Source organism: Oncorhynchus mykiss, chromosome 12, assembly GCF_013265735.2.
Source record: "Oncorhynchus mykiss isolate Arlee chromosome 12, USDA_OmykA_1.1, whole genome shotgun sequence".
Classification (NCBI taxonomy): domain Eukaryota; kingdom Metazoa; phylum Chordata; class Actinopteri; order Salmoniformes; family Salmonidae; genus Oncorhynchus; species Oncorhynchus mykiss.
In genome coordinates this window covers 22,322,249-22,336,556 of record NC_048576.1, presented here as the reverse complement: position 1 = coordinate 22,336,556, position 14,308 = coordinate 22,322,249, and the positions used below count along the sequence as shown (strand labels likewise).

General features: G+C 44.2%; 1 protein-coding gene across 5 annotated transcripts in view; it reads right to left on the bottom strand.

Annotated features, from left to right (window-relative positions):
• LOC110537214 (AP2-associated protein kinase 1) overlaps positions 1 to 14,308 on the bottom strand; it is a 102,629-nt gene that overhangs the window by 61,059 nt on the left and 27,262 nt on the right. For 3 of the 5 annotated variants that reach the window (XM_036937218.1, XM_021623081.2, XM_036937214.1), the window contains exons 10-19: positions 10,570 to 10,730; positions 9,583 to 9,737; positions 8,276 to 8,671; positions 7,657 to 7,793; positions 7,148 to 7,371; positions 6,852 to 6,953; positions 4,440 to 4,535; positions 2,390 to 2,494; positions 2,040 to 2,141; positions 415 to 570 (exon numbers count right to left, since the gene is read on the bottom strand). In XM_036937218.1, the coding sequence (XP_036793113.1) occupies positions 415 to 570; positions 2,040 to 2,141; positions 2,390 to 2,494; positions 4,440 to 4,535; positions 6,852 to 6,953; positions 7,148 to 7,371; positions 7,657 to 7,793; positions 8,276 to 8,671; positions 9,583 to 9,737; positions 10,570 to 10,730 (1,634 nt within the window). The remainder of the gene's footprint in view (positions 1 to 414; positions 571 to 2,039; positions 2,142 to 2,389; positions 2,495 to 4,439; positions 4,536 to 6,851; positions 6,954 to 7,147; positions 7,372 to 7,656; positions 7,794 to 8,275; positions 8,672 to 9,582; positions 9,738 to 10,569; positions 10,731 to 14,308) is intronic. The other 2 variants (XM_036937216.1, XM_036937215.1) reach the window with 2 other exon arrangements.

Here is a 14,308-nt window from a genome sequence, read left to right as displayed (position 1 = left end):
GCAGAAGATGGAGCCGAGAAAGGAGGAAGGGGAGGTTAAGGTGTTTGGGAGAAGCATTGAGTAAAGCAAGCAGCACAACCAAGAGTATAAAGGAAGAATAATAATAAATGTCAGAAAGGGAGAGAGATAGAGGAGGAAGCAGATAAGGCGAGTTACAGAGCAGTGTGCCACACAACTACAGAGGGTTAGAGTTAGACTGCAAGTCAGTAGCCTGCTAGTGTAGTTGTCTCTCTTCACAGGGAGAAGAGCTAGCTTCCTAACAGGGAGAACAGCTAGCTTCCTAACAGGGAGAACCAAACCATTTGTTCCTATACATCAAGTATAAGTGGCAGCACTTCTGCCTCTCCAATTGTGGGACTAAGTGGTCCAGTTTGGGCTTGTTGTGGGCGTGTGATTTTGGAAACAGAGCCTTACCTGATAGAAACTGGGTGGAACCCCCAGATGCCAGGTCAAACTCTTCCAGAACAGACCTAAAGCCAGCAGAAGCGGGAGCAGAGGAGAGAGAGGAGACTCTAGAAGGGGGAGAGATGAGAGAGCAACCCAGCAGAGAGTCCTCCCCAAGCAGGGGATCTGTGGGAGGGAGGGCAGAGGAGTGGGAGGGGGGGCAAGGGTTAGACTGGAATGTTTAGTTCAGGATATCTCCAGGATATGGCCAAAATATATTACTGTATCATGTATAATATAATGGGGAGGCAGGGTAGCCTAGTGGTTAGAGCGTTGGACTAATAACCGAAAGGTTCATATAAGTTCATATCCCCGAGCTGACAAGGTACAAATCGGTCGTTCTGCCCCTGAACAGGCAGTTAACCCACTGTTCCTAGGCCGTCATTGAAAATAATAATTTGTTCTTAACTGACTTGCCTAGTTAAATAAAGGTAAATAATAGCTAGATTGTAAGCGCCAAGGAAAAGGGATGAAAAATAATGTGTGTTCCTAATAGCTCTCAATGTCATAGTATATAATGTATGGTCATAGTGGCACTAAACATCAAAGTATCCAACCGTAAGTCGGGGTATGGGGAGGTTTCCTTTGAAACCATAAAAAAATGAGGTAACTATCTGCATCAGCTTTTTCAGTACTTCAGTACTTCTTTTGGGGTTTCACAAACACTAATATGAAGTCCAGCATAAAAAAAATGACTTAGTTTCAACTTCCTTTTATCAATTCCAAAACTGTTATTATTCGGTAGATCTACTTGAACGTTTGATTAGTTACTTTCAGTGATCATGTCTTATTGTTTTACATTGCTTTGTGGTTTTGATTATTAGCCATTTTAAACCACTTTCGCAGGCATTGTTGAGCACAGTGCTCAATCTACTAGCCTAAGTGGAGGTTGATCTGCACGCAATGGGCCTCAATGGGCTTGGCAACAGTAACAAGGCGTGATGTGTAACAAAAAAAATTGGGGGGGGAGAATGTTTCTTTGGGACCATCAAGCAACGTCCTGACAACTGATACACAGAACATGAATATTGTGTATATTCTGAAGACATGGCAACCACGTTCTGTGTATGTTTGATGTGATGTTGATGGAATATTCTCCTAACCCTGAGAAAAGTGGACACAAATGTTCTTGCAACGTTCCATAAAAAGCATCTATAACGTTGTAGAATATTCTGAGAACATTGTAACCACATTCTAGACATTAAGGGAATGTTCTCCTAACTTTCACACCAAAATATGTTAAAAGGGTTGACAGAAGGTTTTTGCTAACGTAGATAGAATGTTCCCCTAACGGAAAACTGGACACACATTAGGGGAACATTACGGGTAACATTACATTCAATCTCCCTAGAACTGTTAGCTGGGTAGACAGACACTCAAAATATCAATCAGACAGTCTCATTGTACTCCACTCTGTCCTCTGAAAACCTTATACAATGATCAAAGACCAGTGTCGAGGCAGGTGGTATTATCAGTAATAACAGAAACCAAAACATTTTGGTTTCGTCAGATCTAAATAACCTTCTTCCACTGTGGCATTCAATTTTGGAAGCATCTAGATTGTGTGTCGCATTGGCTGTGAGACAGAAACTAACCATGAAGCAGTGTAGAATCTGTCTCAGACTGGGACACAGGAGCCTCCAGACCAGGGATCAGAGTGTCCAGACTCAAAAGAGAGTTCTCTGCTGGACCCACTACTGTACATGTAGTGAGAGGGAGGAAGAGACAAAGACGAGGAGAGGGGGAAGCAGAGAGAGGGAGATGGGGAGGAAGAGAACGAGAAATGGAAGCAGAGAGAGGGAGAGAGGAAGAAAGGGTGCACTGAGGGTAGACAGAGGATATTGCGATGGAGCATTCCACGGTAAAACATTTACATTGGGAAAAACAAATGTAACAAAGTGTGTACAGCAATGAAATCTCCAGGAGTGAAAGTATTTTACCATACCATTAACAGCCTCCACCACCGTTCTGCCAAAGGGATCAGCCATGGACAGGAGGTCAGGGAGCAGGTGGTGTGTATCTGGGGACTTCAGTCCCTCAATAAGCTTCTCTAAAGGCCCAGAGAGAAATGAAGAGCGAGGAAGAGTAAATGGAAAGGGAGAGAACAGTAAGAAAAAGTGAGTGGCAGCAACACTCTAGCTAGCAAATACTGCATTTGACATGGTCAAGCAATTAAGGAATTTGTGAGGGTGGAGAAAAGGGGTGAAGAAAGGAAGAGAGAGAAGAGGAGAAGGTGAAGGACAAATAATAAATAGGACTGAGGGCAAGGGAACTAGGCAATAGGGAATGTGAGAGGATGGGTGTTCAATGCGGGAAAATGATGGTACAGCTGAGCCTCCAGCACATAACGTGATGCAAGGACAGAGACCACAATATCGTATACATTTTCATAAATATAGGCCTATATAGATAAGCTAATGTACATTTTTTGGAACTAATATGCACTCCATGGATGGACTCAGCTGCACGTCCTCCAAGCCTGTGTCATCTATTACTTTCAGAGAATGTACAGAATGTCCTTATTTATCGCTTACATATAGGCCTATACAGATAAGCTGTTGTACTACAACTATAACCACTCAACCCACTCATGTCGTTAAGGCCCGTTTCCTAGTTCATGGGGAGCAAACATTAAACATTGCTGATTAATTTATATTTACTGGCCAATAGTGTATCCTAGTTCCAAATAACCTGATACGGCTGAGACGTAATGTTTGTTTATCAAGTGCAGCTTTCCAGTCAGAAGTGATTGACAGCCCCCATGGAGATAACCTGCCATGGTATTTACATTGTCACCATTGAGCCTTAAGGAACTGGAACGGTATTCAATTGTTTAATGAAGCTATTGACCTTTACATTAGCTTTCAAGGGTTTTGTAATCAATGATATAAGAAATGCAACTAAAACCATAGATTTCTTTTTTTACGTACCAGTAGCTTAAACAAAACAGAGATGGAGGGAATGAGAAAATTGGGAAATGAAAGAGGTTGGGGATAAATTCATGAATTACAGATGAATAAGACAAAGATAATAACAGAATGGCTGAAGAATGACATTAAGACAAAGAATCTGAGAGAGACACATTAGAATATAGCTAAATAAAGAAAAAATAGCACCCTACAGATGAATGAAAGGTTCACCTCAAGCAGAGAAACTGTTTGCAGTGGAACCGTTCTCTTTGAAGAAAAGTTCTAAAAAACCAACAAGGTCAACTTTCCATCACATTCCAACAAGCCAGTTAACAAGCGATTAGAATAGCTTGCATACATCGAGACGTTTGTTCACACAGCCACAAAACCCTAAACATTATTTTCACACCAGATGCATAACCCAGTTACACAGAGAGAGCTGTCTAGTAGCTACATCCACTATCTGGGGTTCCCCCTAAAGACCACTCTACACACCAGGTCATCTCCCAACACAACACATGCACACATCTGCTCTCTTCCTGCCTCTCCACTCTGTACTTACAGTTAAGTCATGGACCAAGGCACAGCACAAGTCCACTCTAGCCCCTTTAACTTGGGAAAGAGAGCACTGTACATCACTGCTAGCAACATGATTACCAGTACTTTGGCTTTCTTAGAGCAATATCCCACATGTTACAACATGAAGTACTGCATTATTTTGAGCTCCATTTTTGACTTAATTAAAAGAAGATTAGGCTTGGAATGGTTTTTTGACAACCACTTACTAAAACAGCCAAACGTTGCCATGACCACTAAGGAACAGTAATTGTGTGTGGATTCCAAGGGTGCGTTTGTTTTTCAGCCTGATGTTTACTGGCACCTGTCAAAAACAACAGGCATGACATGTTTTCGTAAATGCATCAGTTATTCTGCACTCTGGCACTCTCAAACCTGAGTGCTCTGAACTCGGAGTAGATTTCCAGAGTGGATATACGAATGCAGCATCTCAGTATGTCGTGTTGATGCTCTATGTGGGGTAAGTGATTTGAAGTGTACTTTTAGAAATAAAAAGGGACACAACCTTACCTGGAGTGTCTGAGAGTGCTAGGGTGCTGAAAGGGACCGGAACAGTCAACAAAGACTCTCCTGTATCCAGTCCAAGGATGTCTTCAGATTGCTCTACTGGTGCAGCAGAGAAAAGACAACAAAACAGACATACACTAATGAACACTGCAGAGATACACAAAGCATGGCATATTGTCCATCTGCGTCTGATAAGTAGAGATGATTGGGCATGGATAGTTCAAGGCAAAGACACAGTGTTTTCTTGGCCAGTTATTCAGTGAAGACATCCCATTAAATGGCTAGCTAGCTAAGGATTTTGAGCACGCAGAGTTAATGAAAGCTTTCAGAAAGGGATTTCTGCTGAGCTTAGAGTTCAGATTGCTACTGATGAGGTCACAGAGGACCATTCACTCAGCAGGAAAAAATATGCACTTTTATGAACTTCTCCTGTCCTCCAAGAGTTGCTGAACTTTCTCTTCATTTCAGTAGCTCATCAGTTCCTGCACCTTGGTTGGGGAGTGGAGGAGTAACAGAGTTCCCTTCCTTTAAGTCCATAGTATGACATATAGAATAGTGAATTATAGGATTTCTATGGGTGTGTCACTGGAGATGATTGTAATGGAGAATGGAGGATCTGATTGCTAAAGGAAGAACAAAGGAAGGGGAGCTATGGGAATACCTGAGAGATACAGCGTATTCGGGAAGTATTCAGACACTTTGACTTTTTGTTACATGACAGTCTTACTCTAAAATTGATTCATTTTTTTCCCCTCATTAAACTACACACAATAGCCCACATACTGTATATACAATAAAAAAAAAATGTAAAAAAAACAGAAATAGCTTATTTACATCAATAAGTATTCAGAGCCTTTGCTATGAGACTCTAAAATTAATCTCAGGGGCATCCTGTTTCTATTGATCATCCTTGAGATGTTTCTACAACTTCATTGGAGTTTACCTGGGGACAATTCAATTGATTGGACATGATTTGGAAAGGCACGCACCTGGAGTGCCAGTAGTCGATGAGGAAATAAAAAAGTGTGTGAACCGACAGTCAGAAGTTTACATACAATTTAGCCAAATACAGTTAAACTCAGTGTTTCACAACTCCTGACATTTAATCCTAGTAAAAATTCCCTGTCTTAGGTCAGTTAGGATCACCACTTTATTTTAAGAATGTGAAGTGTCAGAATAATAGTAGCGAGAATGATTTATTTGGGCTTATATTTCTTTCATCACATTCCCAGTGGGTCAGAAGTTTACATACACTCAATTAGTATTTGGTAGCATTGCGTTTAAATTGTTTAACTTGGGTCAAACTTTCGGGTAGCCTTCCACAAGCTTCCCACAATAAGTTGGGTGAATTTTGGCCCATTCCTCCTGACAGAGCTGGTGTAACTGAGGCAGGTTTGTAGGCCTCCTTACTCGCACACGCTTTTTCAGTTCTGCCCACACATTTTCTATAGGATTGAAGTCAGGGCTTTGTGATGGCCACTCCAATACCTTGACTTTGATGTCCTTAAGCCATTTTGCCACAACTTTGGAAGTATGCTTGGGGTCATTGTCCATTTGGAAGACCCATTTGCAACAAAGCTTTAACTTCCTGACTGATGTCTTGAGATGTTGCTTCAATATATCCACATAATTTTCCTACCTCATGATGCCATCTCTTTTGGGAAGTGCACCAGTCCCTCCTGCAGCAAATCACCCCCACACCATGATGTTGCCACCCCCGTGCTTCACGATTGGGATTTTGTTCTTCGGCTTGCAAGCCCCCCCCCCCCCCCCCCCCCCTTTCCTCCAAAAATAACGATGGTCATAATGGCAAAACAGTTCTATTTTTGTTTCATCAGACCAAAGGACATTTCTCCAAAACGTACGATCTTTGTCCCCGTGTGCAGACGCAAACCGTAGTCTGGCTTTTTTATGGCGGTTTTGGAGCAGTGGCTTCTTCCTTGCTGAGTGTGGATATAGATACTTTCGTACCTGTTTCCTCCAGCATCTTCACAAGGTCCTTTGGTGTTGTTCTGAGATTGATTTGCACTTTTCGCACTAAAGTACATTCATCTCTAGGAGACAGAACGCGTCTCCATCCTGAGTGGTATGACGGCTGTGTGGTCTGCAAAAACTATCAAGCCATCGACTTTAATACATTTTTAGGCTGTAACATAACAAAATGTAGAAAAGGTCGAGGGGTCTGAATACTTTCCGAATGCACTGTATACTGTAGGAAGATTAATATAATATTAATATGCCATTTTGCAGACGCTTCAATCCAAAGTGACTTAGTCGCGCATGCATACATTTTAGGTATGGGTGGCCCCAGTGGGAATTGAACCCACAACCCTTGGCGTTGCAAGCACCACTCTCTACCGACTGAGCCAGAGAGGACTGAACCACTATGAGTGATGAAGATGAGAAGGGTCTCACCAGCAGGTTGGGGGGTTGTTTCCCCAGGGGAGGAGACCTCCAGCAGGCCAGGTATCAGTTCCTCTGTGGGGGCCGTCTCCACCTCTGCTTCTGCAGCCACGTCTAATAGCGATAAGGTCAAAGTGAATGATACAGCTTTATCTGATTGGAAATACGATTACAGCAGAGGATATGTTAGAAATTAGGTCTACGGGTGTATTTTTAACACCTATCTCTTCACCTATCTGAAAGCACACGGTATTCTGTTGTGTGTGCAACACATACACACACATGTGCACACACACAAACAGCCTCACCATCAGCCTGTTCATCAACCAGGTCTTTGTTAATCAGTTGCTCTGCACTGAGATTGGAGAAGTCATCATCACCAAAAGGGTTCCAGGCGGGCTGCGTGGGGGAACCGGTGGCAGGGCAAGGGGTAGGGGAATGGGCAAAGGCAGCAAAGTTGCCATCTTGTGCTGGTTCACACACACTCTGCTGAAGGGACCGGGTGGAATTGGGTGGAGATGTACCGACAGATCTGGAAAAACACACAAATGCCGGAAGAGGTCAACTTGTTGTTACACACTGAAGCAGTGATGCCAAAACGTTGGTGGTTTACCCAATTAAATACTAGGAGTTGATATATAGAGTGCGCGACTCTATTTATTTTTACAGTTTACAGTTTATTCGTTGTTAGTCAGCACCTCTACACAAAATAATTTTCAGTGGGTGTGCGCCAGCTCATGCTTTTTATTACACATTGAAAACGAGACATATTTAACTAAGGATGATATTTCTGGTGATGATGTCATGCATATCTTACATTAACTGGTTGAGGTCATCCTCTGCAGTGGCCTCTTGCAGTAGTAGGCTGAAGTCACTTCCAGGTAGCCCACTGACTACATTCTGAGTAACGTTACTCGGGGTGCGCTCTGCTGTCTTTGGAGAGTGGTGCGGAGTCTTGGACAGAGGGACGGAGAAAGAGAGAGGAAATATAAGAAAAAATATAGTATAAACAATACAGATCTCACAGTCTAACTGAAGGGAGAAGAATTAAACAGAGGACGACTCATGAAAAATAACAAATCCCAATAACACTCACTAATGATTAACTTTCAATTCCAAATACAAATACATACAACACTAAAGAAAATGAGGCAAACAAAGTAAAATGAAGTGAAAAACAGACAGGGAAAAAAAGGCTATCACACAGAAATGAGGGTCATTCAAACATTCACAATGTTGCAGAGTTTTTCAAGTTACTGAGAGAACAACACTAACGAGTAAAACTGAAAGACAGCAAAATGATGAAGGCTGATGGCATTGGCATGACGATAGATGGCTGGGTGGAACAATGGATGGCCTGATGTCATTTTCAAGCAGGCTTTGAGTGTGTCTGACAGCTCAGGGAGCAGATGCGGTGCAGGCTGCAGGTATGTTACCGTCTCAGTCTCAGCTGTGTTGTGACTGGTCTCGGCAGGAGTGGACTGGGTCTTGACAGGTGAATGCTGGGCCGCTTCTGTCTGAGCTACTGGTTGCTGGGCAACTGGTTGTTGAGGAACTGGTTGCTGCCGAGCTGTAGGCTGCTGTGCAGCTGAAGGATGGGCTGGAGTAGGCTGAGCAGATGGTTGCTGCTGGGCCTGGCTCTGGCTGGCCTGCTTACGACGTGCTGGGGCTTTGGGTGGGGCTGGGCTGGACGGAGCCTGGGCCTTCTGAGGGGAAGGACTGGCCATCGGGGGAGGCAAGGCCTGTTGAGGGGTGCTCGGGGCCTCTGCCATGGTCTGCACAGGTGGGACTCCTCCCACTGCTGCGATAGGCTGCTGCTGCAATTGTCCTGGCTACCACACAAAGACGTAGGACAGCACAGTGTCAAAAAACCGAGACAACGAAAACAAAGCTGCTTCACACACAGACAACACACTGTGCCACTAAGAACGCATGTGGCTGCTATCATGGGTTCACCGGCATAACACTTAACTTTTTCACACATAATTATATACCGGTATACCGTAAAACTGTCTTACCTACCTAAAAACTAAGGACCAATTGTTGCAATAGGAGGAGACTGTAAAAAATGTAATCCCAGGAAAATATAATGGGGTGCAATTGTGTGGTAATGTTTTTTTCCATCCAATTTCCTCCCTCATGCACATTTCTTCTCTGTTTGGTCAAGAGTTTCCTGCACTTCAATGACCTACTTATCTAAGCTTGTTCCATGATGACAGTCTATACAAAGGTTGGCTGAACAATAACCCAACCCTGAGGCAGCAGCTTGTCACACAGATGGCACTTTACAGCTGGCATAAGTGGCTTTGTCACTAAGCAACAAAATCCTATGAAATAAATTAGCTATATTTCTTTGAAATTAATTTTACCAGACCCGTTAGAGGGTAAAGAGGAACATTTTCTTTTGAATTTTTTTGTTGTTACTAATAACCATAATTATATTAACCCACTTAAATCTTTTTTTTAAACTTGCAGGGTTTTGTACTGTAATTGATTAGATTCATTAAACGCTTCCAGATGCTCAGAAGATACGTCATCCACCCCCACCTGGTGAGGGCAGTTATTTTTGCAGCAGAAACCTAGATCAGCACTCCTATTCTGAGACGCATGATACAAACAGCCCCTGGTCTCCCATCCAAGGATCGACCAGACCCAACCCTGATTAGCTTCAGAGAGAAGCCAGCAGTGGGATGCAGGGTAGTATGGCTGTGGGTTTGGGTGTTAGCTGGCTGCCTGAGTTTACCTGCTTCTGCTGAGCACCAGCCTGGGGCTTTCCACCCAGCTGGGGTGTTGCCTCACTGGGAGGGTTATGTGATTGGCCGGTCGCTGGCTGAAGTGCCTTCTGTGCCTTCTGTGATTGGAGGGCTGCCGCTTGCTGGGCAAGGTTTAAGTTCACTCCTGCAAGGAATACAGAATATGGTTACTATACAAGCCATGAAACTAAGAAAATATATTGCATGCTATATACATCACTGGCAAGACCTCATTAGATGAAACTGTTGAGAGACATTCTAAGCATACCAGTCATTTGTTTCTAAAGAGAGCCATATAATGTTTGACTAAATATTACTAAGATCTAATTTTTGTAATAATTCAACCAAATTTGGCTGGTATGTTCTGAACAGTTTGCACCCAAAGAGGCATTTCTTTGAGTTATCGAGAAAAGAGGGCAAAACAACTGTTTTAGGTCAGTGCAGGTCCAGCTCGATGTTAACTAGCTAGCTTATTTGGGTACATGCCCACTTAGGCATACATTTATTTATCATGGCTAGTGCCCACTGTCCGCCATCTTAATTTACTTACATTTTCTCCAACTTAGCTATTGCCATTAGGGTAGAGAATCTACCTCAGTCACTTCTGTTTATCTCTTGAGTAGCTACAGTGCCTTCAGAAAGTATTCACACACTTAGATTTTTTCCAAATGCTATTGTGTTACAGCCTGAGTTTAAAATTGATTAATTTACTAATATTTTTTCACTGACCTACACAGTACGCCATAATGTCAGTGGAAATACATTATTTATTCATTTTTATTAATAAAAAATGAAAAGCTAAAATGTATTGAGTCAATAAGTATTCAACCTCTTTGTTAAGGCAAGCCTAAATAAGTTCAGGAGTACAAAGTGTTATGTTTGGGACAAATCTAATACAACACATTACTGAGTACCACTCTCCATATTTTCAAGCATAGTAGTTGCAGTAAATAGGCAGAGTGAGGGTGGGTACATACCAAGAGGAAGGGCCCCCCCGGCAGGTAGGTTGGCCCGTTTGCGAGGGGTGAGGGCAGCCGGCTGGATGGGTAGGATTCCAGCGCTGGGCTGGGCATGGCCCGCTTTGGGCCTCTGCCGGGGCGTGATGGAGGTCTCAGTGGTGGGGATGGGGTCTGTCAGTCTGGGGGAAAAAAGGTGAGAGTTGGTGAGACTTGTAGATAACCTGTAGCCAGTGGGTTTGGCGACGAGTATGAAGAGAGGGCCAACCAACGAGAGCGTACAGGTCGCAATGGTGGGTAGCGTATGGGGCTTTGGTGACAAAACGGATGGCACTGTGATAGACTGCATCCAGTTTGTTGAGTAGAGTGTTGGAGGCTATTTTATAGATGACATCACCAAAGTCGAGGATTGGTAGGATGGTCAGTTTTACGAGGGTATGTTTGGCAGCATGAGTGAAGGATGCTTTGTTGCGATATAGGAAGCCAATTCTAGATTTAATTTTGGATTGGAGATGCTTAATGGGAGTCTGGAAGGAGAGTTTACAGTCTAACCAGACACCTAGGTATTTGTAGTTGTCCACGTATTCTAAGTCAGAGCCGTCCAGAGTAGTGATGCTGGACGGGCGAGCAGGTGCGGGCAGTGATCGGTTGAATAGCATGCATTTAGTTTTACTTGCATTTAAGAGCAGTTGGAGGCCACGGAAGGAGAGTTGTATGGCATTGAAGCTCGTCTGGAGGTTAGTTAACACAGTGTCCATAGAGAGGCTAGAAGTATACAGAATGGTGTCGTCTGTGTTTGAGGTGTACCGGAGAATCACCAGCAGCAAGAGCAACATCATCGATGTATACAGAGAAGATAGTCGGCCCGAGAATTGAACCCTGTGGCACCCCCATAGAGACTGCCAGAGGTCCGGACAACTGGCCCTCCGATTTGACACAGTGAACTCTATCAGAGAAGTAGTTGGTAAACCAGGCGAGGCAATCATTTGAGAAACCAAGGCTGTCGAGTCTGCGAATAATAATGTGGTGACTGACAGAGTCGAAAGCCTTGGCCAGGTCGATGAATTCGGCTGCACAGTAATGTCTCTTATCGATGGCAGTTATGATGTTGTTTAGAACCTTGAGCGTGGCTGAGATGCATCCATGACTCTGAAACCCAGCTCTGAAACTCTCAAAACGGTCAGTGATCTGTTTCTTAACTTGGCTTTCGAAGACCTTAGAAAGACAGGGTAGGATAGATATAGGTCTGTAGCAGTTTGGGTCTAGAGTGTCACCCCCTTTGAAGATGGGCATGACCGCGGCAGCTATCCAATCTTTGGGAATCTCAGACGATACAAAAGAGAGGTTGAACAGGCTAGTACTAGGGGTTGCAACAATTTCGGCAGATCATTTTAGAAAGAGAGGGTCCAGATTGTCTAGCCCGGCTGATTTGTAGTGGTTCAGATTTTGCAGCTCTTTCAGAACATCAGCTATCTGGATTTGGCGGGTTGCTGTGGAGGGTGCCAGGCAGTTGACCGGGGTAGGGGTAGCCAGGTGGAAAGCATGGCCAGCCGTAGAGAAATGCTTATTGAAATTCTCCATTATAGTGGATTTATCGGTGGTGACAGTGTTTCCTAGCCTCAGAGCAGTGGGCAGCTGGAAGGAGGTGCTCTTATTCTCCATGGACTTTACAGTGTCCCAAAACTTTTTTGAGATAGTACTACAGGATGCAAATTTCTGTTTGAAAAAGCTAACCTTAGCTTTCCGAACTGCCTGTGTATATTTGTTCCTAACTTCCCTGAAAAGTTGCATATTACGAGGGCTATTTGATGCTAATGCAGAATGCCACAGGATGTTTTTGTGCTGGTCAAGGGCAGACAGGTCTGGAGTGAACCAAGGACTATATCTATTCCTAGTTCTAAATGTTTTGAATTGGGCATGCTTATTTAAGATGGTGAGGAAGGCACTTTTAAAGAATAGCCAGGCATCATCTACTGACGGGATGAGGTCAATGTCATTCCAGGATCCCCCGGTCAGGTCAATTAGAAAAGCCTGCACGCAAAAGTGTTTTAGGGAGCATTTGACAGTGATGAGGGGTGGTCGTTTGATCGCAGACCCATTGCGGATGCAGGCAATGAGGCAGTGATCGCTGAGATCTTGATTGAAAACAGCAGAGGTGTATTTGGAGGGCGAGTTAGTTAGGATAACATCTATGAGGGTGCCCGTGTTTACGGATTTGGAGTTGTACCTGGTAGGTTCATTGATAATTTATGTGAGATTGAGGGCATCAAGCTTGGATTGTAGGATGGCCGGGGTGTTAAGCATGTCCCAGTTTAGGTCACCTAGTAGCACGAGCTTAGAAGATAGATGGGGGGTAATCAATTCACATATGGTATCGAGGGCACAGCTGGGGGCAGAGGGAGGTCTATAGCAAGCGGCAACAGTGAGAGACTTGTTTCTGGAAAGGTACATTTTTAGAAGTAGAAGCTCGACTTGTTTGGGTATAGACCTGGATAGTAATACAGAACTCTTGCAGGTTATCTTTGCAGTAGATTGCAACACCACCCCCTTTGGAGGTTCTATCTTGGTGGAAAATGTTATAGTTAGCGATGGAGATTTCAAGGTTTTTGGTGGTTTTCCTAAGCCAGGATTCAGACACGACTAAGACATCCGGGTTGGCAGAGTGTGCTAAAGCAGTGAGTAAAACAAACTTAGGGAGTAGGCTTCTAATGTTAACATGCATGAAACCAAGGCTTTTACGGTTACAGAAGTCAACAAATGAGAGCACCTGGGAGTGGAGCTAGGCACTGCAGGACCTGGATTAACCTCTACATCACCAGAGGAACAGAGGAGAAGTAGGATAAGGGTACGGCTAAATGCTATACGAACTGGCCGTCTAGTACATTCGTCACAGAGAGTAAAAGGATCAGGTTTCTGGGCACGATAGCATAGATTCAAGGCATAGTGTACAGATAAAGGTATGGTAGGATGTGAGTACATTGGAGGTAAACCTAGGCATTGAGAAATTATGAGAGAGATATAGTCTCTAGAGGTGTTTAAACCAGGTGATGTCATTGCATATGTAAGAGGTGTGACAACATGGTTGGCTAAGGCATATTGAGCAGGGCTAGAGGCTCTACAGTGAAATAAGACATGAATTACTAACCAGGACAGTAATGGACAAGGAATATTGATATTAGAGAGAGGCATGCGTAGCCAAGTGAACATATGGGTCCAGTGAATGGTTGGGCTGACTGGGAACACGGCGATTCAGACAGTTAGCAGGCAGATGATAACAGTTAGTAGGCCGAGGCTAAACAAGCTAGCAGTTAGCAGACCGGGGCTGGCAAGTTGGCAGTTAGCAGACCGGGTTAGCAAGCAAGCAGTTAGCAGGGGCTAGCAGTTAACAGACCGGGGCAGGCAAGCTAGCAGTTAGTAGACCGGGGGACGTCGCGATGGGGGTAAGTCTGTTTTTGCCTCTTTGTGCGGTGACGTCGATAGACCAGTCGTGGAGTTAGTAGGGTTCCAGGTAGCTCTAGGTAGCTAGCAGGCCTAGCAGGTTAGCAGAATGGGCCTTCAGCGGGCGTCGCACCTGAGGGGCCTGTTGGAATCCTCGGGCAGATTATGTCGGTATTCCAGTCATAGAGGATCGGTGGGGTTCCGTGCCCCGTACCGGCAGTAGAAGAGGTCCGGATATTGTAGCTCAGGAGTGAGCCGGGGGATGGGTCTAGCATGGGCTAGCCCCAGGCTAGTTGGTGCTAGCTCCGGGACAGAAACGTTA